Source organism: Urocitellus parryii, chromosome 15 (assembly GCF_045843805.1).
Source record: "Urocitellus parryii isolate mUroPar1 chromosome 15, mUroPar1.hap1, whole genome shotgun sequence".
Classification (NCBI taxonomy): domain Eukaryota; kingdom Metazoa; phylum Chordata; class Mammalia; order Rodentia; family Sciuridae; genus Urocitellus; species Urocitellus parryii.
The window spans coordinates 13177928-13200960 of NC_135545.1; the positions used below are offsets into that span (position 1 = coordinate 13177928).

General features: G+C 50.5%; 1 protein-coding gene across 6 annotated transcripts; it reads right to left on the reverse strand.

Annotated features, from left to right (window-relative positions):
* Window positions 1-348: 348 nt before the first annotated feature.
* Pld3 (phospholipase D family member 3) lies at window positions 349-22950 on the reverse strand. Of its 6 annotated transcripts, none has more exons than XM_077793070.1 (13): window positions 22769-22913; window positions 9781-9813; window positions 8797-8888; window positions 8619-8693; window positions 8386-8528; window positions 7787-7970; window positions 5817-5937; window positions 5612-5739; window positions 4275-4475; window positions 2544-2683; window positions 1744-1909; window positions 948-1047; window positions 349-846 (listed from the first exon to the last, which is right to left on the reverse strand). In XM_077793070.1, exons 3-13 carry the CDS (start codon window positions 8821-8823, stop codon window positions 659-661), a joined length of 1473 nt encoding a protein of 490 aa, XP_077649196.1. In that variant the 5' UTR covers window positions 8824-8888; window positions 9781-9813; window positions 22769-22913; the 3' UTR covers window positions 349-658. The 6 variants fall into 6 exon arrangements, with proteins under 6 accessions (XP_077649196.1, XP_077649197.1, XP_026267334.1 ...); XM_077793071.1 differs by having other exon boundaries at window positions 22808-22909; XM_026411549.2 differs by lacking the exons at window positions 9781-9813; window positions 22769-22913 and adding an exon at window positions 22920-22950.
* Between the last annotated feature and the right edge of the window lie 83 nt (window positions 22951-23033).

The following is a 23033-nucleotide window of genomic DNA, read 5'->3' on the forward strand; positions in this document are numbered from 1 at the left end:
CCAGCATGCTGGTCCCCCTTGGGATAGGGGATGGTTCAGACCAGGCTGATCACCTGGGAGCATGCTCAGTGTGTAGCACATGCTTCCCCATGCTGGCTACCCAGGTGCTCGGTCCGTGCCAGCCCACATGGTCACGCCGCATGCTCAGCACACGCCAGCCCATGTGTGATACATGCTAAGGGCTTGGCACACGCCAGGCCACACTGGTCACAGGCTGAGGGCTTAGCACATACCAGCCCACACACGTGGTAAACCAAGGGCTCAGCACATAAGATGTCCCCGGCAGAGGCCCATGCCAGCTGTCCCCTGCCCTATACTCTATCGTTCAGCAGTCAGTCAGGCGCAGGCTATACAGACCATTATTTACTTGTTATTATAATCTTGGGCCCTCTTTGCCCTGGAAAGGGGGGTGGGCCAGGGGTCCAGGCCCAGCATGCACCCCCACTTCTTTGGGGGCTGATCCCTCCCCCAGCTCTGCTAGGTCCCGGGGCCGTAGTATCAGGCCACTGGGGGTGGAGGTAGAGGCGGGAGCGCAGGACAGAGCCTGTGGAGCCACGATGGGGCAGACAGAAGCGGGGACATGGGAACAGGGACCAGGACCAGAGCGTCTGGGGCCATGGGGGCCTCGCAGGCCGCGGCCTGTCCACTGGATCAGGCCTCACAGCAGGCGACAGGCACTGCCCACACTGTCCGCTGCGGTGTCCAGGTCGTGGCTATAAGGGGAGTCCCAGTCCCTCAGGAAAACAGCCTCCAGCTGGCTGCGCAGGCCACCGCGCCCGTTCTGTGTCACCAGCAGCGAGGTGCCCGCTGTCTCCGTGAAGTAGCTGCCAGACCAGTTGGAGGTTCCTAGGGAGGGTGGGGCGCAGAGTAAGGGCCCCGTGGTGGCCAGGCCCTGGTGCCCGGACAGTCCCTTCCTCAGTAACTGTGGAGGTGCTAGGGACACTCACCAATGTAGGTGGCACGTTCAGTCACCATGTACTTGTTGTGGTTGACACGGGCGTATGGGATTCGAGCCTGGGCTTCATCCGCAGGGACCACAAAGAGTTTCTGTGGAGAATGGGGCAGGGGTAAGAGGGTGGCATGGAGCCCGAGGTGCAGGTCAGGAGCCAGAGAAGCCCTGGGATCAGACAGGGGTGTGTGCAACCAGGTCTTAAGGCCTCGGAGATCCCTGGGGCCAGAGCAGGGTCCCATGTAGTGGGTCCCCAGTAAATGCCAGCTGAAGGGAGGACCTCTTGTCAACTGCAACCCCATTCCCCCAGGAGTGACTCCTGTTCATCCCTGAAATCACATCTCTGAGGATCTCTCTTCTTTTCCCTCCCTTACTTTCTTTTTTTTTTTCTTTTTGGTCCTGGGGATTGAACCCAGAGGTGCTCTACCACTGAGCTCCATCCCCAGTCCTTTTTATTTTTTTGAGACAGGATCGCTTCTAAATTGCCCAGGTTGGCCTTAAACTGGGATCATCCTGCCTCAGCCTCCCAGGTAGCTGGGATCACAGGCCTGTGGCACCAAACCCAGCTTGATGTCTACTTTTTCAAACAATCTTTGAGGGGTCAATCCTTGACCCCTCAGCCGGAGGCAGGGACTTCCTCTGTGTTTCCCTCTCCCAGCCACAACCCATGCTTTCTCCCTCACAGCCTGGTTCACTCTGGGTCTTGCTTGTCAGATGTCACATAAGCTCCACGAGGGCTGCGTCCCTAGCATTGCCCTGCACACAGGCTGAGGGGGCGGTGGGTGGGTGCTTACCACCTGGATGTCGGAGTGGGTATGGTTGTCACGCAGGGCAGCCAGGGAGAGCAGGAAGGACCGCATGGATGGCTCAGAGTGTCCCCAGCAGCTGATGAGCAGGCGCACCTTGACGCCCCGCTCGTAGGCAGCCCGGCGAAGCCCATCGTCGATGGCAGGCCAGAACCTGGGGGCAAGGCAGAGACGGGGTGCAGGAGAGCAGCTTTATCCACAGCTTCACCCTCAGCTTTGGGGAACCAAGCCTGGGCCCTGCATTAGCTTGAGATTCCCCAAACCTCAAGAGCACCCCACTGTGGACTTCAGGTCCCTGCTCCTTCCTCCATCTATCCCTCATCTCCTGCTCCTGGCCATCGTTCCTGCGCCCCCAACCCCAGTCCTTTCATCTTATCTACTGGCTCCACATTATCTTCCTCCAGCCCAGTCATCCCCCGCATCCCAGATCACAAGCCGGCCCTGTGCCCCAACCCCAGGACCCCTGGCCTCTTCCCCCAGGTCCCTCATCCCAAGTCGAGTTGTGTCCCCTGCCTCCCTGGCCCCTCCCGCTGCACTCCTACCTCAAGCCTCCAGCCAGGCCCTGCCCCAGTCCCGATATTCTTATGCTTTTCTCCATCGCCCGCCATCCTCCTCTCCTGGGAACCCCTTTCTCCTGCCTCAAGCACCTCGGCCCTCTCTCTGTCTCCCTGTGACTTCCCCCATCTGTCCTCTTGCCTCAGGTTCCTGGCCTGCTCTTGGAGTCCCATCACCCCTCTCCACTTGCAGGGGCTCCCTGCCCAGAGCCCTGTCTCTGTGCCCAGTGTTACCTGCGCGGGTGGGAGAACTCCATGGTGGGAAGGTAGTTCATGACCGCGATGTAGATGAAACTCCGGGCGTTGTCCACCACGTTGAGCAGGGCCTTCAGGTCTGGGGTGCGGCCACTTGGACACAGGGGTGGGGGTGCGCTCTGGGGGTGAGGGGAGAGTCAAGACAATTTTCCTGCCAGGGGTATGGTCACAGTGGATCCTGTATAGGGACAGCTCACCATGAGCCTGGTCTTGTAGATCTCACTGAATTCTAAGCCTCCATGAAGGAGAGATGCTCACTGTGTTTCGAGGGTGAAGAATCAGGACCAGAGAGGGTAAGCAATTTCCTTAAGGTCACATAGCTGATACACGGAACCCAGGCTGCCTGGTTCCAGAAATTATGCTTTTCTGATCCAGCAGCAGTAGCATCCTTGGAAACTTGTTCAAAATGCAAGTTCTTGTGCCTCTCTGCACACAGTATCCTGAACCAGAGTGCTGCCATGGGGCCCAGGAGTCTGGGTTTTAACAAGCCCTCCAGGTGATTCTGGGGCACATGGTTTGAGGACCTCTGCTCTATTTCACTCTCTGCCCTGCCTCATAGCTGGCTCTGACTGGGCAACTCGATGTCCAGTGTCACCCCAGGCCCTTTGGCTAGCTCCTTTAATCCTCAGGACAGAAGAGGAAAGTGAGGCTTTGGAAGGGGAGTGGTCAAGGTGGAGACCTCAACTCAGTGGAGACCACTGTAGCAGAGGACCCCGTGACCATGCTCTCCACAGTGACTCAGGGCTTGGCCAGGTGACACGCTCAGGGGCACTGAGGGGGATCCAGGTGGTCCCCCAACAACTAGAGGCAACATCAGCAGTTAAAAACAGCAGCGCCTTATCTAAAGTGCTCAATATCCGCTACAGGAAAAGCGAGCACTGTCTGGCAGAACCTCTAAGGTGATGGAAATGTTCTGCATCTACGTTGTCCACTTACCACATGTGGCTACTGAGCACTTGAAATGTGACTCATGTGACTGAGGATCTGAGTTGTCCGCTATGTTTAATTTAAATTTATTTATCTATTTATTTAGGTACTGGGAATCGAACCCAGAGACACTTAATCACTGAGCTGTATCTCCAGACCTTTCTTTTATTTTTTATTTATTTTTTTTAGTTTTAGGTTGACACAATATCTTCATTTTATTTTTTGTTAAGTGGTGCTGAGGATGAACCCAGTGTCTCATGCATGCTAGGCGAGTGCTCTACCATTCAGCCACAACCCCAGCCCTCTTTATTTTATTTTTATGTGGTTCTGAGGATCGAACCCAGTGCTTCATGCATGTGCTTTACCACTGAACCACAACCCCAGCCCTCCTTTATTTTATAGCTGGCTTTGAACTTGCGATCCTCCTGCCTCAGCCTCCTGAGCCACTGAGATTATAGGTGTGCAACACCATACCTGGCTCTACTTTTAATTTAAATGGAAATAAGTTCTGTGGCTGTGCTGAACAACACGGAGGGCTTGGTGTGCATGAATCCAGCAAATATCCCCCACCCAGAGGTTGGAAATACTAGGAGACCCATTTTCTTAATGAAACCAAGGTTCAAGGAAGTTGAGACACAGACCCAGGACCCTGGGGAAGCAGAGCGAGTAGGGGTGAGGGCCAGTATCAGGACACCCCTCCCTGAAAATCACCGGGCAGGGCTAGCAGGAGACTCTGGGTGACACACACCAGGATGTGACAGGTCCCACTCTTCCCAGACTCACCGCCAGGTAGGCCAGAGCAGGGGTTCCATTGAGGCAGATCTCCATTGGTGTCTCTTGATTGTAGCGGGTATCATAGGGTCTGGGCCAGGTGGATGGGATGGAGCTGCCCGCCTGGCCCAGGAACCAGTAGGCCTCGAAGATCTTGGTCAAGTCTCGAGCCAGGCAGCTGCAGTTGTACATCACTATGCCCAGCTCCTTGACCTGCGGGAGGGCAGTGCTGAGTCCAGGGACAGTAGCCAGGTGCCCACAGCGGACAGGGACATCTCTATCCAGTCTGCTTCTTGGTCTACTCCCCTCTGTCCCTCAGTCTTTCTCCCACCCCTGTGCTGAATAGCTGAGCTCTGCCCACTGTTCCCCCATCCCATCCCACTTAAATTCATAGGCATAAACTTAAGTTTTGGAGCAAATCATTCAGTTATTCCGGAGTTCTAGGTTTCCTGAACTTTCTCATAGGTTGCAACTTCTACCCTGCACAGAGCCAGCTCCTTCTCATTCTTAGGTCTGGTCTAGGCTGATGTGCTTCCTCCTCCAGGAAGCCTCCCTGGGCTGCCCAGGCATTCCCCTGGGCTCTCCTAGCACTCCTGGGCTTCCTTCATCATTCTTTCTGGTGACAAACCCGTCTCCCCATCAGGCAGGAGGACAGGAACAGAGATGTCTGAGTATCTTCAGCATCTCCCTGCATAATTGGTGAGACTAGGGATTTGGAGAACTATCCTTTGAAATGAATTAATGTCCTGTCTTCTCTTACCCTCATGTCACTGCATAAGCTGTTTTCCTCATCCCTATCTTGTGCCAATTCCTGTTGATCCTTCAAATATCAGATTAGTTATCACCTCCTTTGGGAAAACTTTCCTCACATCCCAGGTTCGGTCAGATGTCTCCTTTGGGCTTCCACAGCTCACTGCTTCCCCCATTCCATCCCTGAGTCCTTGGGGCTCACTGCCTGGTGGTTGGTCAGGCTCCACTTGGAACTGGGAGTTCCAGTCAAGTCCACCTGTCACCATCATGCTCCCAGCACCACCCAGGATGGAGCTGGGTTTAGAACAGGCGTACAGGGAATGTGTAATGAAGGCCAGATGGGTAGACAGGGCCTTGAATGCTCTGTGCACATTTGGCAGCTGCCATCAAGGATCAGAGGGAACCCCAGGCACCGGTTGAGCGGGGGAGGGCAACCCTTGGCATGGGGAATATTTAGGGATCCCTGGTATGAAGCGGGAAGGAACCACCGCAGAGAACGGGCAGAGAGGATGCTGGGTTGTGGAGGGGTCCAGCTAGAGGCTGGCTGTTCTGTAGAGGGGGAGGAGCCTGGGGGGAAGGTAGGCAGGATGCAGGCGGACCTGGGTCAGTGAGCGCCAGTCCATGTTGGCACTGCCCAGGTAGAAGTGGGTCTGATCCACGACCCAGAACTTGGTGTGCAGGACGCCGTGGGTCAGCTTCTGCATGTCCACCATGCGGACCTGGGCACCTGTGACCGATGGGGGCAGTGGTCAGGGGCCAAGGCGGGCAGCTCCAGGCCTGCCACCCTTGCCGTCCCCCGCTCACCGCTCTGCAGCAGGGTTTGCAGGTCCGCCTGTGGCTGGGGCCCATTGGGCTTGCTCACGGCGATGCGAACCTTCACCCCTCGAGGTGCCAGGGTCTGTAGTTGCCGGAGGACCTCCTCACCCTGTGGGGAGGGGACAGTTTTGGAGAAGCTAGGCCAACCAGGATGTCAAACCCACAAGGCACCTCAAAAGGCACCGTTTTGAGATCTGGCTTTGAGATATGATTAATAATAATTTAAATATAAATCTAAAAAGCTTAAAGTTAAAATATTAGAACACTTCTTTATCTGTCTTAAACTTTGACCTCTTTGAGTCACTGGCTGCTCTGAGACTTATGCCCCCAGGCCTCTCTGTCCCTTCTGCCCCTCCCGGGACCTTCCCAAGATCCAGAACATTGGAAATGTCAGTGCAGGAGCCTCCAGGCATATCACAGGCTTTGAGGTGAGGCTTGGGCTGAGGGTCCAGGAAAATATGGGCTAAGGCACACTGACCCCAGTGATAGTGAGAACCGGTGATTCTCTGGTACCTTCTGTACACCAGCTCTGATTCTAGGCCCCTTGACGCCTGAACTCACGGAATTCTCAAAATCCTATGAAGCAGAGTTGTTTACAATTCTCCAGGTACAAATGAGGAAACTGAGAGTTGGGAGAACTGAGTGGTGGAAGGGGATTGAACCCAAACACTGCCACCAGGTTGAAGCTCTGATCCACTTCACCCTCAGCTGTTTCTATTTTTTTGAGACAAATCTTGCTAAGTTGCTGAGACTGGCCTCAAACGTGTGATCCTCTTGCCTCAGCCTTCCCAGTCCCAGGGAGTACAGGCGTGTGTCACCATGCTTGGAACTCTTATGGCTTTTAACTTTATTTTTTAAGGTGGTATTTAAGGAGCCCTGAGATTTTAGTAGATTTTGAGTCTACTTCTCACAAACAGAGGCAGCAGGGAGAAAAAAACAGAAGGATCAGGTACTCATGTTTTTCAACAGTAGGGGTTAACCTACGTTGTTTCAAGTGATGAAGGTTTTTTGATTTTTAAAGTTTTCAGCAAATCATAATAAGAATTTCTGGTTTTTGTTCTACTGACTATTGAACCCAGGGGTGCTCTACCACTGAGCTACAACCCCAGCCCTTTTTATTTTTTAATTTGGAGACAGGGTTTCACTAAATAACCCAGGCTGGCCTCAAACTTACGATTCTCCTGCCTCAGCCTCCAAATCACTGGAATTCCAGGTGTGTGTCATCATTCCTGGCTTGTAACAAGGGTGCCTTATTGGCAAATGCTTATCAAGGGCAGATTCTGTGCAAGGCACGGTGTTAAAATTTGCAAGAATAGGTGTTATATTTTTGGCCCCACTTTATTTTATTATTTCTTTCTTTCTTTCTTTCAGCACCAGGAATTGAACCCAGGGGAGCTTTACCACTGAGCCACATCCCCACCCCTTTTAAAATATTTTATTTAGAGACAGAGTCTTGCTGAGTTGCTTAGGGCCTCATTAAGTTGCTGAGGCTGGCTTTGAACTCAAGATCTTCCTGCCTCAGTCTCCAGGGCAGCTGGGATGACAGGCACACCCAGCTGTTGGCCTCATTTTACAAGTAAGGAATCTAAAGCCTGAGAGGAGAGGTGACCCATCCAAGGTCACATGGCAAGGAGGCAGCAGTCTGGCTCAAGGATAGATTGTTACTTCTCTCTTCCATTTCTTTGTGTGAGGGGGTCAGGACAGCTTATGGGCAAGTGACATCTGCCAGGCTAATCCCTTGTAACCAAACCTGCACCCTGACATTCAGAGGTCTCCAGATGATCGTGACAAACACCCTCAGTCCAGAGGGCCATGTGTAGACAGCTGCTTCCAAACACCTGTGTCCAATCTGCCACATGAGACGTGCCCATCTGTTCCTAGGGCGTCAGGGGAAACCCCTTCACTCTCCCCATTGTCACCCCCCTCCATTCCCAGCCAGGGCCCAGGCTGCCAGGTACCTGCTGGGCAGAGGGCTCCTGCGTGTGGGTATCATTGTTGGTGAGGGTCCAGTAGAAGGACGCGATGTCCAGGCTGCTGTGAGCACCGGCGAGCAGGCCCAGCCAGGCCTGGCTAGTGGAGGGGTTGCTCATGGTGGCATTGGGGAAGTCCAGGCCCTCAGGAATGCTCTCCACCAGCACTGCTCTGGGGGTGATGGGGACAGTATCAGCCATGAGGCTGGAGAGGACTGGCTGGGATGAGTGCCTGTCTGCCCAGGGACGTGGATGGGAGGCTATGTATATTTGTGTGTGTGCATTTATCCATCCAGAGGTGTGGTGGGGAGACTGCGTGTGTGCATGTCTTCATTCACAGATGTGGATGGAATGGTGTGCTTGTCTATTTGTTCACAGACCTGCAGAGACGATGACGCTGTGGCTGCCATGGAAACTGCACTGCATGTGGGGGAAAGGGGGGTGGGCATGCACTTGGGTGCCTGCAGTCTTTTCACTCTCTCACTGCACGGGGTAAGGCCGGGTGCAGCCCCTGCTCAGTGTGTGTTTAAGGGTCCCCTGGCCTAACAGCGTTCTTCCCCTCCACCCATCTTCCCTCTCCCACTTACTCGCAGGGGTCATAGCAGGGGGCTGGGCGCTGGTTGGGTCCAAAGAGATGCAAGTCCCCGTATTCCCATAGAAACAGCTGAGTCATCAGGGCACCGAAGCCCACCACTGCCAGGATGAGGACTAGCAGGACCCAGCGGGCTTTCTGTGGGGAAAAGGAGGCAGTCAGGCGACCCATGGTGGGCAGCTCAACCCATCCCTGAAACGGATCAAGGGTATCGGAGGGGGCTCCTACCTTCTCAGCAGCCTTCCATGCCTCAATCTCATTCATGGGCAGCTCGTTGGCTGGCTCCTCAACAGGCACCTTCAGCTGGAGATGGGGATGGGGATGGGAGGGGGGCAACAGCGAGGCTCGCCCAGTCTCCAACCTTCCACCGCACCAAGCCCATCCCCACTAGTCCCCATCCACCTACCTCCTGGTACATCAATTTAGGCTTCATCTTGCTTTGCAGCTGGGGGATATGCTGAGCCCAGGCGGAAAGGTGGGTGTGTCAGGGTCTCCGAACTGGGGGAACAAAAGCAGACACTGTGTGAGGTGTTCTGGGCTTTTGAGGGACATCAGAGAAGGCAGATTAGTCTTGGGCTTGTGGGATTCACTGAGTCCCTCTGCTCATGATCACGGGGGCCCTTGGCACTGTGCCTGCCACCCCGAAAAGAGGGAACTGGTCGCTGGTCAGCAGGGATTTCGAAATTCTTTTAAGATCCAACGCCTCTGCTTTCTTTACATCACTCAGACTTACCCTGCCGGCCTTTGGCGTCCACCCTGCCCCCTCCCCCCATTTGTCACCACGCTGCTCCCCACCAGCACCCTCCTTTATCCTTCCTCGGAGCTCTAATCTAGACAGTCTCCCACAGACAGCCCTGGATGGGGTCTGCAGAGGCCCCGAGTCTTTGTGCCTGTTTTTTATTAGCACTGGGATACTCAGGGCATTTTCCAGGTGGTTCCTCTGCCCTCGCCCTCAGGTACCCACCACACAAGACAGCTCAGGCTCGCAGCCCAGGACCACCGGGGCCTCCCCGCCATCCCTAGCCCATCCCCCCCACCACCCATGCCTCGAAGGACCTCGGCCTTACTCGGCAGGCGTCTGCAGCTACCTCCGCGGGGCCCCAGCTTCTGCCCCAACAGGCTGAGCAGGGGCGGGAGGTAAGGAGTGGAGGGGCGGGGCTCCCGTCGGCCCCGCCCACTGCAGCGGGGAGTCTGCGCAGTGCGAGCGGACAGCCCCAGCTCACCGCAGCGAGAAGGGGGGCTCGCCCCCCAGATGCGGTCCGCCAACCTGGCCCGAGTGGGGGCGTGTGTGGCTGGGGGATGGGCTTCGCCACACTCCACCCCGAGCCCCCGGGAGGGGCGGGAAGACCACCGAGAAATGGGAACCCCGCATCTTTTCTGGTCTACAAACCTTGTGAGTTTTTGTACCGTGGGCATGCATTACCTAGTCAAAAAATAAATACATAAAAATTAATAATTAAAACGCTTATAAAATAAAATGGGGAGAATCAAGGTTGAATGGCATGATTTGGAGATGAAGCGACAAAACCAGCAGAAGACTCAGCCCACGCTGCGGATGGGAAGAGAGAGGTGGGGGAAGGTGGTGGCGGACTTTTTGTCGGAGTCTGTGTGGATTACGGTATTTGATTTTTCTTTGTTTAAGCCAACTGATATTTTTATAGGGATTAAGACACAAATATGTTTGAGGTCCAGGCTTCTGGATCCAATCCCATATCTCCCAAGTAGGATTTAAAGCCACACCTCTAGAAATAAACTGGAGACCCCTGCTCCCGCTCCTTTCCCTTCTCTCTCCTCTGAACCCGTGTCCCCCAAACACATGGGAAGGCAAGAGATACCTGCAGAAAAGGAAAACTCTTGAGAGAAGCAAGTGTCAGAAGTGGTTGCCTGAAAGGAAGTGGAATTTTGGGAGGGTTTGGATTGCTTCTTCTTTTTATATAAACCTATTTTTTCTCCTTTTGATTTATTTTGATTTTGGCAGTGTTGCCCATTGGACCAAGGGTTTCATGCATGGTAGGCAAGCGTTCTACTGCTGAGCTTTTAGAAAATTTTGAGAACTTGCCATCCTTCTGCTTGAACTTTCAGGGTAGCAGGATTACAGGCCTATGCCAGAGCACTAGGTCCGTTTTAGTTTTGAAAACTGTGAAATGTAAGCTACTTACAGAGAAGTATAGAAAACATCTCAGAACAGGTTAAGAAATAAGTATAGCTGGGTGTGGAGGCACAGACCCATAATCCAAGCAACTAGGGAGGCTGAGGCAGGAGGATCGCAAGCCTCAACAATAGCGAGGCACTAAGCAACCCAGTGAGACTCTGTCTCTAAATAAAATACGGAAAAGGGCTGGGGATGTGGCTCAGTGGTCAAGTGCCCCTGAGTTGAATCCCTGATACTCACCCAAATTTGTGTATATATATGTATGTATGTATATATACACATAATACACACACACATAAAAGGGCTGGGGAGTGGTTCAATAGTTAAGCACCCCTGGATTCAATTCCTGCTACCAAAAAGTAAGTATAAAGCGAATACAGCTATTGCTTGTTTTAGTACTTAAAAAAAATTAAGGAGTGGATGTGTAACCGATGTGAATCTGCAATTTGTATATGGGGTAAAAATGGGAGTTCATAATCCGCGTGAATCAAATGTATGAAATATGATGTCAAGAGCTTTGTAATGTTTTGAACAACTAATAATAAAACAATTAAAAAAAAACAAAGTATACATGTAAGAAGACATGAAAAAAAAATTAAGGGACCTGGGCATGGTGGCGCAAGCCAGTAATCCCAGCAACATGAGAGGCTGAGGCAGGAGGATGGCGGGTTCAAAGCCAACCTCAACAACAGCGAGGTGCTAAGCAACTCGGTGAGACCCTGTCTTTAAATAAAATACAAAGTAGGGTTAGGGATGTGGTTCAGTGGTTGAGTGTCCCTGAGTTCAATCCCTGGTGCCTCCCCCCTCCCCCAAATTAAGGGAATGCATTGCTTTTTTTCTTTCTTCTAGAAGAAAATCTCAAAAGGATCTCCCTGTCACTCCAAGATTCAGCCCAGATCTGAAGGAATATCTGGAGAACACCTCATTAGCATCTGATCCCAATAGTGGAAGGCAAGAGAATTCCAGATGTCTTTCTCTCCCAGAGAGGGATGGGTTAAAAAGGATTCTGCAGGAAAAAAGGGCAATAGCTCAAGGTGATCTGAAACCCAGGAGGTTATCAGAGTGTTGTGGGGAGGTGGGGGAGAGGCAGGAAATGTCAGACTTTAATTTTTGAAGGCATTGGTGAGAAATGTTTTATTTAAGAATGTGGGGTTGAAACAGCAGGTGAAGTGAACTTAGGGCAGTCAAGATGAATAAAAATACAACAGAGGAGCATGGAGAACTGGAATGGCCAGGCTAGACCCAAGACTGGAAGAGAACAGACACCATTCACACTGTCAGGGGCCTCTGGCTTTCAAGTTGTACAGAGGTTACAGGTCTGTAAGGATGGGTATCCAATTTTAGTTCTTTTTATTTTTAACCAAAGCAATATACCAAAGATCTTTCTAGCAACCACTGAGTGGCAGTTTAGATCTGATTAGATTGCAAGGCAGTTAAAACGGTGAGTGCTGGAGCCAGATACCCAACTGAGCCTGAGCTTCAGTACCTCTGTGTGACTCCTGACTTCAGAGAACTGCTAATACCTTCATGCCTCGGTCTCCCTTTCTGCAAAAGGGGCATGGTGACAACAGCATCTTTTTCATAAAGTTCATTAATTTCACTCATTTATTAAGTATCTGCTGTGCACCAAGTATTGTTTTAGGCCCTGGGGATACAGCTGTGAATAAAACAGACAGGAGGGAAGACATAACCAGTAAGATTGCAAATTAGCCCTCCATACTCATGGGTTCTGTATCTGCTGATTCACCCAACTGTGGACTGGAAATATTACAAAAAATTATGTTTGTACTGATCATGTATAGACTTTTTCCTTGCCTTTATTCCCCTAACAATACATTATAACCATCATTTACATCGCATTTACATTGTATTAGACACTATGTCTAGAGAAGATCTGAAATACATAGGAGGATGTGGGTATGTTATATGCAAATAGTACTTTTTTTTTTTTTTTTGGTACCAGGAATTGGACTCAAGGGTACTCAACCATTGAGTCGACATCCCCAGCCCTTTTTGCATTTTATTTTTATTTTTTTAATATTTATTTATGTGGGTTTTTTTTTTTGTTTGTTTGTTTTAGTTCTCGGTGGACACAACATCTTTGTTGTTATGTGGTGCTGAGGATCGAACCCGGGCCGCACGCATGCCAGGCGAGCATGCTACCACTTGAGCCACATCCCCAGCCCAGCATTTTATTTTTAATAACTTTTTTTCAATATTTTTTAGTTGTAGTTGGACACAATACATTTATTTATTTATTTATGATGCTCAGGATCGGACTCAGTGCCTGGAGAGCGTTCTATCGCTGAGCCAAAACCCCAGCCCCTTTTTTGCATTATATTTAGAGACAGGGTCTCACTGAGTTGCTTAGGGCCTCACTAAGTTGCTGAGACTGGTTTTGAACTCTTGATTCTCCTGCCTCAGCACTGGGATTATAGGCATGCACCCTGAGCACTGGGATTATAGGCATGCACCACCATGCCTGGCATACTTTATTATTTTTTTAGGTGTAGATGGACACAACACAATGCCATTATTTTTATGTGGTGCTGAGAATCGAACCCGGGTCCTGCCCATGCTAGGCAAGCGCTGTACTGCTGAGCCACAATCCCAGCCCCTGGTGTACTTTATTTTATATAAGGGATTTGAGCATCTGAAAATTTTGGTATCCCTGAGGGTAGGGTTTGTGGAGCTAACACCTGACCCCTAGATACTGAAGATGAATGGAATATGCTGGAAGGTAACACCTGCTGTGGAGATTTGGGGAGGAGGGATGGGGGTGGAATGGGGTGCAGTTTTAACAAGGAGGTCAGGGAAGTCCTCACTGAGTTGGGGCTACCAGAGGAAAACTTCAAGGAAGGAGGGAGAGTACAACCTGGACTTCAGGGGGAGAAAGGGTACAAAGGCTGAGGCAGGAGTTGGCCAGGCGTGAGGGGAAGCGGGAGGAGGACAGTGCGCTGGGGTGGAGTAGGCTGGGGAGAAAGGGAGATGAGTCAGGGAACCGATGGAGCCACATCCTGTAGGGCTATGTGGATGGTGGTGAGTAGGACAGGGTCACAAGTGAGTTCCCAGCCAAATTAGGTTGATGTTGGGTGTAGTGGTAGATTGAATGGTGGCTTCAGAAAAGATATGTCTGAGCAGGGCACACTGGCACAAACCTGTAATCTCAGCAACTGAGAGGCTGAGGCAGGAGGATCCCAAGTTTGAAGCCAGCCTGAGCAACTCTGTGAGACCCTGACTCAAAATAAATAAAAGGGGCTGGGGATGTAGCTCAGTAGTGAGGACCCCTGGATTCTACCCCCAGGACCAAAAAAAAAAAATAAAAAAAGGAGAGAAAAGAAGAAAGATGTGTCCAGTGGCATCACCTCTGGAACTTGTGTGACCTTGTTTGGAAAAAGCAGGTGTTATTACATTTAGGATCTTGAGATGAGATCATCCTGGGTTATTTGGGTAGGCCCTAAACACAGTGACAAATATCCTTATGAAACAGAAGATACCCAGAAGGCCACATGACCAGGGAGGCTGAAATGGGGATGAGGTGGCCACAGCCCAGGGATATGGGGAGCCATCAGAAGCTCAGTGTAGTAGTGCTGGGGACAGAATCTCCTCTAAAGCTGCTGGTAGGAGTGTGGCTGCGCCACCAGCACTTTGAGATTTTAGATTTCTGGCCTCCCAAACTGGGAGAGAACACATTTCCTTTGTTTCAAGCTGCCAAGCTGTGGCTACAGCAGCGCCTAGGACACTAGCACAGATGTTCATGGCTCCCTCTGGCTGTGTGGGGTCCAGGGAGGCTGCTGGGAGCGCACAGGCAGGAGATGAGGGTGGACAGGAGCATGGGACAGCCAGGGGAGAAGGATGGGTGGACTCTGGAAACCTTCTGAACATGGAGTGGATGAGGTTTCTGGACTGGGTGTATGTTCGAGAACAAGAGAGGCACCCAAGATGACTCCAAGGGTTTTGGCCTGTCCCCAGGGAAGAATGGTCAGGGAAGACCGAGGGAGGAGTAAGTTCGGGAAAAGGATCAGGGGTTTGGTTTTGAACATATAAAATTTAAGATGACTAAAAGAAAGCAATTAACACAAAAAATATAGAGTCAGCAGTATGGTTTGCCGGGTGTAGCTTGACTAGCATGTGGGCCTTGTGTTCCTCCCCCTATGCCACACACACAAAAAAGGCAAGTGTAAGAAGAGCCACTGAAGCCAGGTGTGGTGGCACACGCTTGTAACACCAGCAATTCAGGAGGCTTGCAAATTCAAGGCCAGCCCAGGCAACTTAGGGAAGCCCTGTGTCAAAATAAAAAGGGATGGGAACTTATGGGCTCAGAGGTAGAGCACCCCTAGGCCCAATCCCCAGTGCAGCCAAAAGAAGTGTGTGCCACCATGCCTGGCTGGAATGTGCATAATTTCTACAGAAATTAAGTCATAATGAGGCTCAGGCACCTAGCTGGGGTACCCCAGCCTGCAGAGGGCTGTGGCTTCAGCTGGAGAAGTAATCTGCCTCCCCCCCCACAAGATGGGGTTGAGCAATAAAACTGAATTAGACCCTGTAGTGGGTGCTGGCATGTCTGCTTGGCCCACCTTGGTGCCTGTGTTCCCAGGACCCCAGAATCCCCACAGGGCCTCAGTGCAACCAACCCAGGCAAATCCTTATACTCTGCTTTCTTGATGATGTGGAGCACACCACGGCCAGGAAGCGCGTTCCCTTCTAACTCACAGAATATTCCCCCAGGCCCCTTGGCTTGTGGCCATGCCTGCTTTGGGGTGTGATACCGCAACCCACAGAAAATGAGGAAGCAGAACCCTCTGGGCTTTTAAGACCTGTGCTTCCTGAGCATCCCACCTCCTAGTGAGAGTAACAGTGGCAGTTTTGATCTCTCCTTCACCAGCAGCCCTGGTTCAAAGCCTTTACCATTTTCTTGCCAAGTGACCTTGGCCATGGATTTTACTTCTTTGATCTCTGCTGGCCTCAGGTATTTGTGTGTGTGTGTGTGTGTGTGTGTGTGTGTGTGTGTGTGTGGTGCTGGGGATTGAACCCAGGGCCTGTGCGTGTGAGGCAGGTACTCTTCCACTGAGCTGTAGCCCCAGCACTGGTCTCATCTATTAAACAGGAATCTCCAAATGGTTACCTGGGCCAGTCCACAGCCCTGCTGGCTCAGGGTTTTTTTCTGGGGAAGAGGCTCCCTTCACTGAGCCTCTTTCATTCTCTGATCAACTGGGAGATAAATAATACCAACATCACATTTGTTGGGAAGAATCAATGAGGTCAAGCTGGGTGTGGTGGCGCACGCCTGTAATCCCGGCGACTCAGGAGGCTGAGGCAGGAGGAACAGAAGTTTGAGGGCAGCCTGGGCAATTTGGTGAGACCCTGTCTCAGAATACTAAGGGCTGGTGATGTGGCTCAAAGTGCCCCTGGGTTCAGTCCCCAGTAAAAAAAAAAAAAAAAAAAGTCAAGGATGGGGCTGGGATTGTGGCTCAGCAGTAGAGCGCCGGCCTAGCACGGGCGGGGCCCAGGTTCGAGTCTCAGCACCACATAAAAATAAAGGCATTTTGTTGTGTCCATCTACACCTAAAGAGTAAATATTAAAAAAAAAAAGTCAAGGAGATCATGAACAGCAGACACCAAGTCCATCCCCTGCTAGAGCTGGTTGGTGAGGTTTGTGGCCCCTAGTACCTTGTACATACTGTTATCACCACTAATAGACTCATATGTCCCTCAAAGAGCTGTAGTCTGTATCTGATTTATTCCTCTTTCCCAGGGTCTTGTACACTGGACTCTCTCCATAAATATTTGTTGAAATTAGAAGAAATACAGAAGAATGGAAAACTTTGAGGGAAGACTTTTCTAGATGTTTTTCTAGACCAAATGATACTTGTTTTATTCACAGTGATAACCAGCTTGTGTTCTAAGCCCAGAGCAGACTGGGTGGGTACAGATAATGGGATGTCAGCTGACAGTGGGGGAAATTCAAGGTGGATTCAAGCCAGCAGAGAATAAAGAATAGGGGACATACGAAAATACCTAAGTGGATCCCACCACCGTGTCCACACAGAAGAATGGGGTCCTAATTAGAATAAGATATATTCCATGCTTGTATGATTTTTATCAAGTGGATTCTACTGTCAAGTATAACTAAGAGGGGCTGGGGATGTGGCTCAAGCGGTAGCGCGCTTGCCTAGCATGGGTGTGGACCGGGTTCGATCCTCAGCACCAAATGCAAAAAACAAAGATGTTGTGTCCGCCGAGAACTAAAAAATAAATATTAAAATTCTCTCTCTCTCTCTCTCTCTCCTTAAAAAAAAAAAGTATAACTAAGAAAAACCAAATTAAAAAAAAATGAGCAGGAGACTGCTGAGGCATATACGAATCATCTAGAAATCGACAGGTCTTCCCCCCAAAAAATGCCCTCAAGTTTAAAGGCACGTATTTTCACTTGATGGGGCAGGCCCTTTTGGAGTGAACAATCAAGAGTTTGTGGCCAACTCTACAGAAAATAGTACACTAATTTTGCAAACAATTAAAAAATTTTTTTTAGCTGTTGATAGACCTTTATTTATTTCTATGTGGTGCTGAGAATTGAACCCAGTGCCTCACACGTGCCAGGCAAGTGTGCTACCGCTGAGCCCCAACCCCCATTTCTTTTTTTAACAGTAGAAGTTTTATTTCAAAGAACCCCTTAAGATAAATACCCCTGTAGGGAGAGAAGATGCTTGGTCTGAAAAACAATTAAATATGTCCAAAAACCCATCCTGAATGGTAAATATTACTAAATCTAAAAATCTGAGTTCCCACTCAAAACCTTTTTGCTCCTATTCCTGCTCGGAACCTTTCTGTGACACTCGGAGCCAAAGTGCAAACTTTCTACCATATCATACAGGGCCTGTGGACCTCGCTCTCCACTACAGCCCCAGGTCCCCTTTGTGAATCCTAAGCCCCTTTCTTGGTTCCTCCTCTTGCCTAAACTTCAGCTCTGGAGGCTCCGTGGCCTCCCAGACACTTCTCCTGAGTATCCCTGGGCCCCTCACACCCACCACATCCCCAGCTGACCTCACCATCTCTCCTAAACTGGGTCCTTCTCCAGGTACTCATTTGGGGTGGGGGGCGGGCACCAGGGATGGAACTCAGGGGCACTCAACCACGCAGCCATATCCTTGGCCCTGTTTTGTATTTTATTTAGAGACAGGGTCTCCCTTGGGTTGGTTAGCGCCTCGCTGTTGCTGAGGCTGGCTTTAGTTTGTTTATTTATATTTATAATCTGTAGATCCTTGCTGTCCACCCTCGAGATCCTCCTGCCTCAGACTGCTGGGATTATAAGCATGCACCACTGCGCCCCGCCCTGGAACTCATTTTTTTTTTTTTATGTGGTGCTGAGGATCGAACCCAGGTCCCGCCAGAGCTAAGCAAGTGTTCTACCGCTGAGCCACAATCCCAACCCCTCATTTGTTTTTTTTAACATCTTTATTTATTTTTATGTGGTGCTGAGGATCAAACCTAGTGCCTTGCGCGGGTGAGGCAAGCGCTCTGCAACTGAGCCCCAGCCCCAGCCCCGGCCAGGTACTCATTTTAAGAAGAGTTATCCCACTCATTCTTCAGGTCTCAGCCTGGGTGCCACTTCTTCCAGGAAGCCCTCCCTGACTCTTTCAGTCCTGGACCTTGTTTAGGACCCCATTTGGCCTCCTGATGATGTCTCCCAGCTCCAATCTGGCCTCTGCCACCTGGGTCCTCATTTCAGTCATTTCCCTCTGCTCCCAGCTTTTACTAGATCTTCCAATCCTGCCTCCATCTGAATTTTTAAAAATATTTCTTTGTTGTCAATGGACTTTATTTTGTTTATTTATGTGCAGTGCTAAGAATCGAACCCAGTGCCTCACACAGGCCAGGCAGGCACTCTACCATTGAGCCACAACCCCAGCCCCATCATCTGAATTTGACTTGTCCATCCCAGTTCAAACACTCTCTGTGGCTCCCCAGTGTCTCGGAACAAAGTCCCGGCTCCTCATTGTGCTCCCGGGGCCTGGGATGATCTTTCCCCAGCTATTCTTTGGTTCAAATTTCACCACAGTCAGGCTGAATATCTTTCAGTTCCTGGAACCAAAACCACATGTGCATCACTGATCCTGCAACGCTGCTTCTCCTGCTGAGCTCACCTTTTCCTCCTTTCCATGCTGCGCGTCCCTCTCCACCCACAAATCGCCTCCTCCACGAAGCTCTCCTTATCCCCCATGGCTGAATTAGGTATCCCCTCTGGGTCTCCCAGTCCCCAGTCCCTCCCCATCCCATCCCTGACACTCTGCCAGTCTCTCCTTTATCCTGACCCTAACCTCTCTGGGCTATCACTCCCTGGTGACATGTCTGTCTATTCCACTGGGCTAATGAGTCCTAAGAGGCAGGGCCAGGCCTTCTCCATGACCACTGTGTCCCCAGCACCAGTGAGCACAGGAACAACACATACCATGCTCAGAGACCAGCTCATTCATCTATTTGGCCAAGCCCTGCTCTAAAAAGTGGGGATACAAGCCATATAAGCTGGGCATGGTGGTGTACGCCTGTAATCTCAGCAGCTTGGGAGGCTGAGGCAGGAGGATTGTAAGTTTAAAGCCAGTTTCAGCAATTTAGCAAGACCCTGTCTCTAAATAAAATATAAAAAGGGCTGGGGATGTAGCTCAGTGGTTGCATGCCCCTAGGTTCAATCCCCAGCACCCCCCCCCAAATAAAGGGGGTGGGTGGGGGATACAGTGCAAAACAGGAAAAAAAAATCCTTCTAACCAGGCATGGTAGGCCTATGTCCACCTGTAATCCCAGCAACTCAAGGGGAGGAGGCAGGAGGATTATAAATTTGAGGCTGAATACGGCAATTTAATGAGACTCTGTTTCAAAATAAAAGTGCTGGGGATGTAGCACCCCTGGGTCCAATCCCTAGTACTGGGGAAAGAAAAGGAGAGGGCAGGGGAAGGAAGGGGAGGGGCAGGATCCTTCTAATAATGAAATTCTCCTGGGTGAGTAAGAATAAATGAGTAACATACGGTACATGCCTTGGAGAAAAATAAAGCAGGGGACAGTGGCATCACAACTGGAAATGGGTAATGTTCTAGTTCAAAAAATAACTCAGGCCAAGTCTGGAGCGAGGAATATTATCACCATCCCTGTTTTTCAGATGGGTGTCAGGGTTCAGGGAAGCCACCTGCTCGGGTGGCACAGTATGGGTTGCTCAGCTGGGGTTTTGAATCCAGAACTCAGTTCTGTTTCAGAATCATACACTGTTGAACCAATTCATGAGCAAATAAAATACAGCAGATCTCCTGTCATGGCCTCCTGCAAGGGACCCAGGTACCCCGAGGGAGGTGTGAGCCTGTGGAGGTGCAGGGTGTCGGGGAGAGGGTAGGCTCCTATGTTAGGACCCGCTCTGCTCAGAGAACTTTCTATACTTAATTTTCATGACAGTCCTTTTTAAAATCCCATTTAACAGACAAGGGAACTAAAGGCTGACGTGTTCCATGGTTGGCACAGCCAGGAAATGGGGAGCCAGGATTTTGAACACAGGCTGTCTCAGGGATCCAGGGACAGCGGCCCCGTGACAACCCCCTTTCCTTTTGTTTATAATCTGTAAATTCCTGCTGCCCACCCATGTACCCTCCCCAATACCAGTTGAATACTATAGTGGTGTTTTTTGCCTCTCAAAACCCCACCAGTACCCCATCCCTCTCCAAAAATCTGAAGGGGGTATCAGAAGCTTTGTCCAAATATAAAGGATATCTGAGTACAGAGTGAAGAGGACTCTCTTTCCAACAAGGCTGTTTCTTGCCAATCCTGAGTAGAAGTTCTGGAGCTGCTGGTGCTCAGGGTGATAGCTTCATGTCACTTTGGATTGTGTCCTTCCTCTGCTCCAAATCCTCCTGTGGCTCCCCCCTCACTCAGAATAAAAGTCAGTCTTCTTTGTCACTAATGAGGCCTCAAACAATCTTCCTGCATCTCCTACACCTCCTCCCCTCACTGGGCTTCTGCTATTCCTTAAATACTCTAAGTACTTTCCTACCTCAGGGCCTTTGCATTTTCTGTTCTCTCTGCAGAATGCCCTTCTCCCAGATAGCCATGCCACTCTCTCCTCTCCTGAAAGTTTTTGTTAAAATGTCACTTTCTCAGAAAACCTTCACAGACTTATTTATTTTGGTCCTGGGGATTGAAGCCAGGGGCTCTTAACACTGAGCTACATCCCCAGCCCTTTTAATAGTTTATTTAGAGACTGGATCTTGTTAAGTTGCTTAGGGTCTTGTAAAGTTGCTGAGGTTGGCTTTGAACTTGCAATCCTCCTGCCACAGCCTCCCGAGCTGCTAGGATTATAGACATGCATCACAGCCCCCCAGCTATAAGACCATCCTATTTAAAACGACAGATTAGTCAGGCAAGGTGGTACATGCCTGTAATTCCAGCCACTCAGGAGGCTGAGGCAGGAGGACTGCAAATTGGAGGCCAACCTCAGCAACTAAGTAAGACCCTGTTTTAATTAAATAAATAAAGGGGTTGGGATGTAGTTCAGTGCTAGAGTGCCCCCTGGGTGTGATCCCTAGTACTGTCAAAACAAAGAATCCAATGAACAAACAAAAAACCAAACACATACACACACTCAGCAAAAATAAACATCATAGGCAAGGTGTATAGCTCAGTGGTAGAGCACTTGCCTAGTATGTGCAAGGCCCTGGGCTCCATCCCCAGCATTACAAAATACACACATACATACATACTACAACCTTGACCGTGTATTCTGCACCCCTCTTCTAACACATCAAATAATCTATTTACCTACTTACAGTGTTCACTTCTTGTCTCTTACCCATACTAGAATGCAAACCCCAATAAGACTAGGGACTTTTCTGCTTTGTTCACTGACTTGTCCCCAATGCCTAGCACCGTGTTGAACACACATGCTTAAGAAATATGTGTTGAATGACTAACTTGTGTTTTCATTCCTATATTGCACATGCCACATGCCCAAGGTCATGCAGCTCTTTAAGTACTAAGTGCTTAGTCAAACTAGGGTGTTCTAGCCCCCAAGGCTCACAGCACTAACCACTGTACTACACTGCCCAAGATGGGCTGAATGAATAGGACTCAGGACTGCTGAATCTGGGACTAAGACCCAGGAGACCTGGGTCTAAAATAACTGTAGTTTCCCTTGCGGAACCCTTCTTACTCCCACAGTTCTAGCTGAATGCTATCATTTTTGGGGTGGGGTCACTCCATAAAACAGGATAAAGAGATAAGGATTAAGAATTTACAGAAGCAAGGTTCATGTGTGGTAATCGTGGTGGAGGTGAAGGCAATATGAAGATCTTGGGGTGGAGTGGCTGCCGTGGCATGGTCTGTCACAGCAATGAGGGAGGTCACCACAGGAATGAGTGCAGCTGGGAAAGGGGAGGGGTGGATCATGAGAAGGTGAAGAAGGTGACTGGATGAGGATGACATGGTTAATAACAATATGATCCCAAAGGCCGTGTCAGGTTGACCATGCCATAAAAATGGATTTGCAGATTCTTGACGCTCTTCCTTGACACGCATATCCTTGTGTGTATTTTACAGATGAGGAAAAGGGGATTGGAGAGGAGCGTTAAGCTGGTCCACGGTACCTGGGCGTTTAGAGGTGGAGCGGGGACACTGACACATCCCAAATGATGGACTCTCCTACCCCATATGGTGGGAATATGAAACCCGACCTCTGGAAAGGGTGGAGAAAATGAGGGAAGAGAAACAACTGTACGGCCGGTTGGCTCTTTATGGAGAAAACTAGGAGCATGAGGCACAGATGGCGACTGTCAGAGGAGCAGTGGTGGCAGGGGAGAAAGGAAGACATAAGGGGTGGTAACGTCGTAAGGGAAGCGTGGTAAACGTCGACATAGTGACGGGGGGGGGTGCCAAGGTGGGGTTTGATGACGATTTAGAAGTGAGGATTTCATGAAGGTGAAACGGCAAAAAAGAGGGATGCAGTCCACGTAAGGCAATGACGACTTACAGGGGGCAATGAGGACTTAAGGGAAAGGAAAGATAATTAAAGGGATTGGTGGTTGCAGAAAGAGGGTGATGGCAACACAAGGGGAGTGGTGACGACTTAAGTGGGATACAGCATGAGAAGAAGTGGGTGACATGAACATGGATGGCATAAGAGGAGGGATGCATTATAGACCAGAGGATAACACAAGGAAGGCAGCGGGGCGCCGTGCCCCGGATCGCACAGTACCTGCACTCCTTGCCTTCCACTTCGGGACCCCACACGCACCTTCTAGACTGGAGCCCCGCCTTCCTGCCCCACCTGAGCGCAGGCTGGCTCCGGCTGGACCGCGGGCAGGCGGGGGCCGGGCCTGCGCCCTTCTCATTGGCTGAGCTCGTACCTAGCGTCGGCTGAAGGAAAGCGCCTGGGAGCCTGGGCACGTTCACGTGACCACCCGCCGCACTCTCGATGGTAGCGGCCCGGCGGGCTAGAGCGGTCGCGAGCGGTCAGTCAG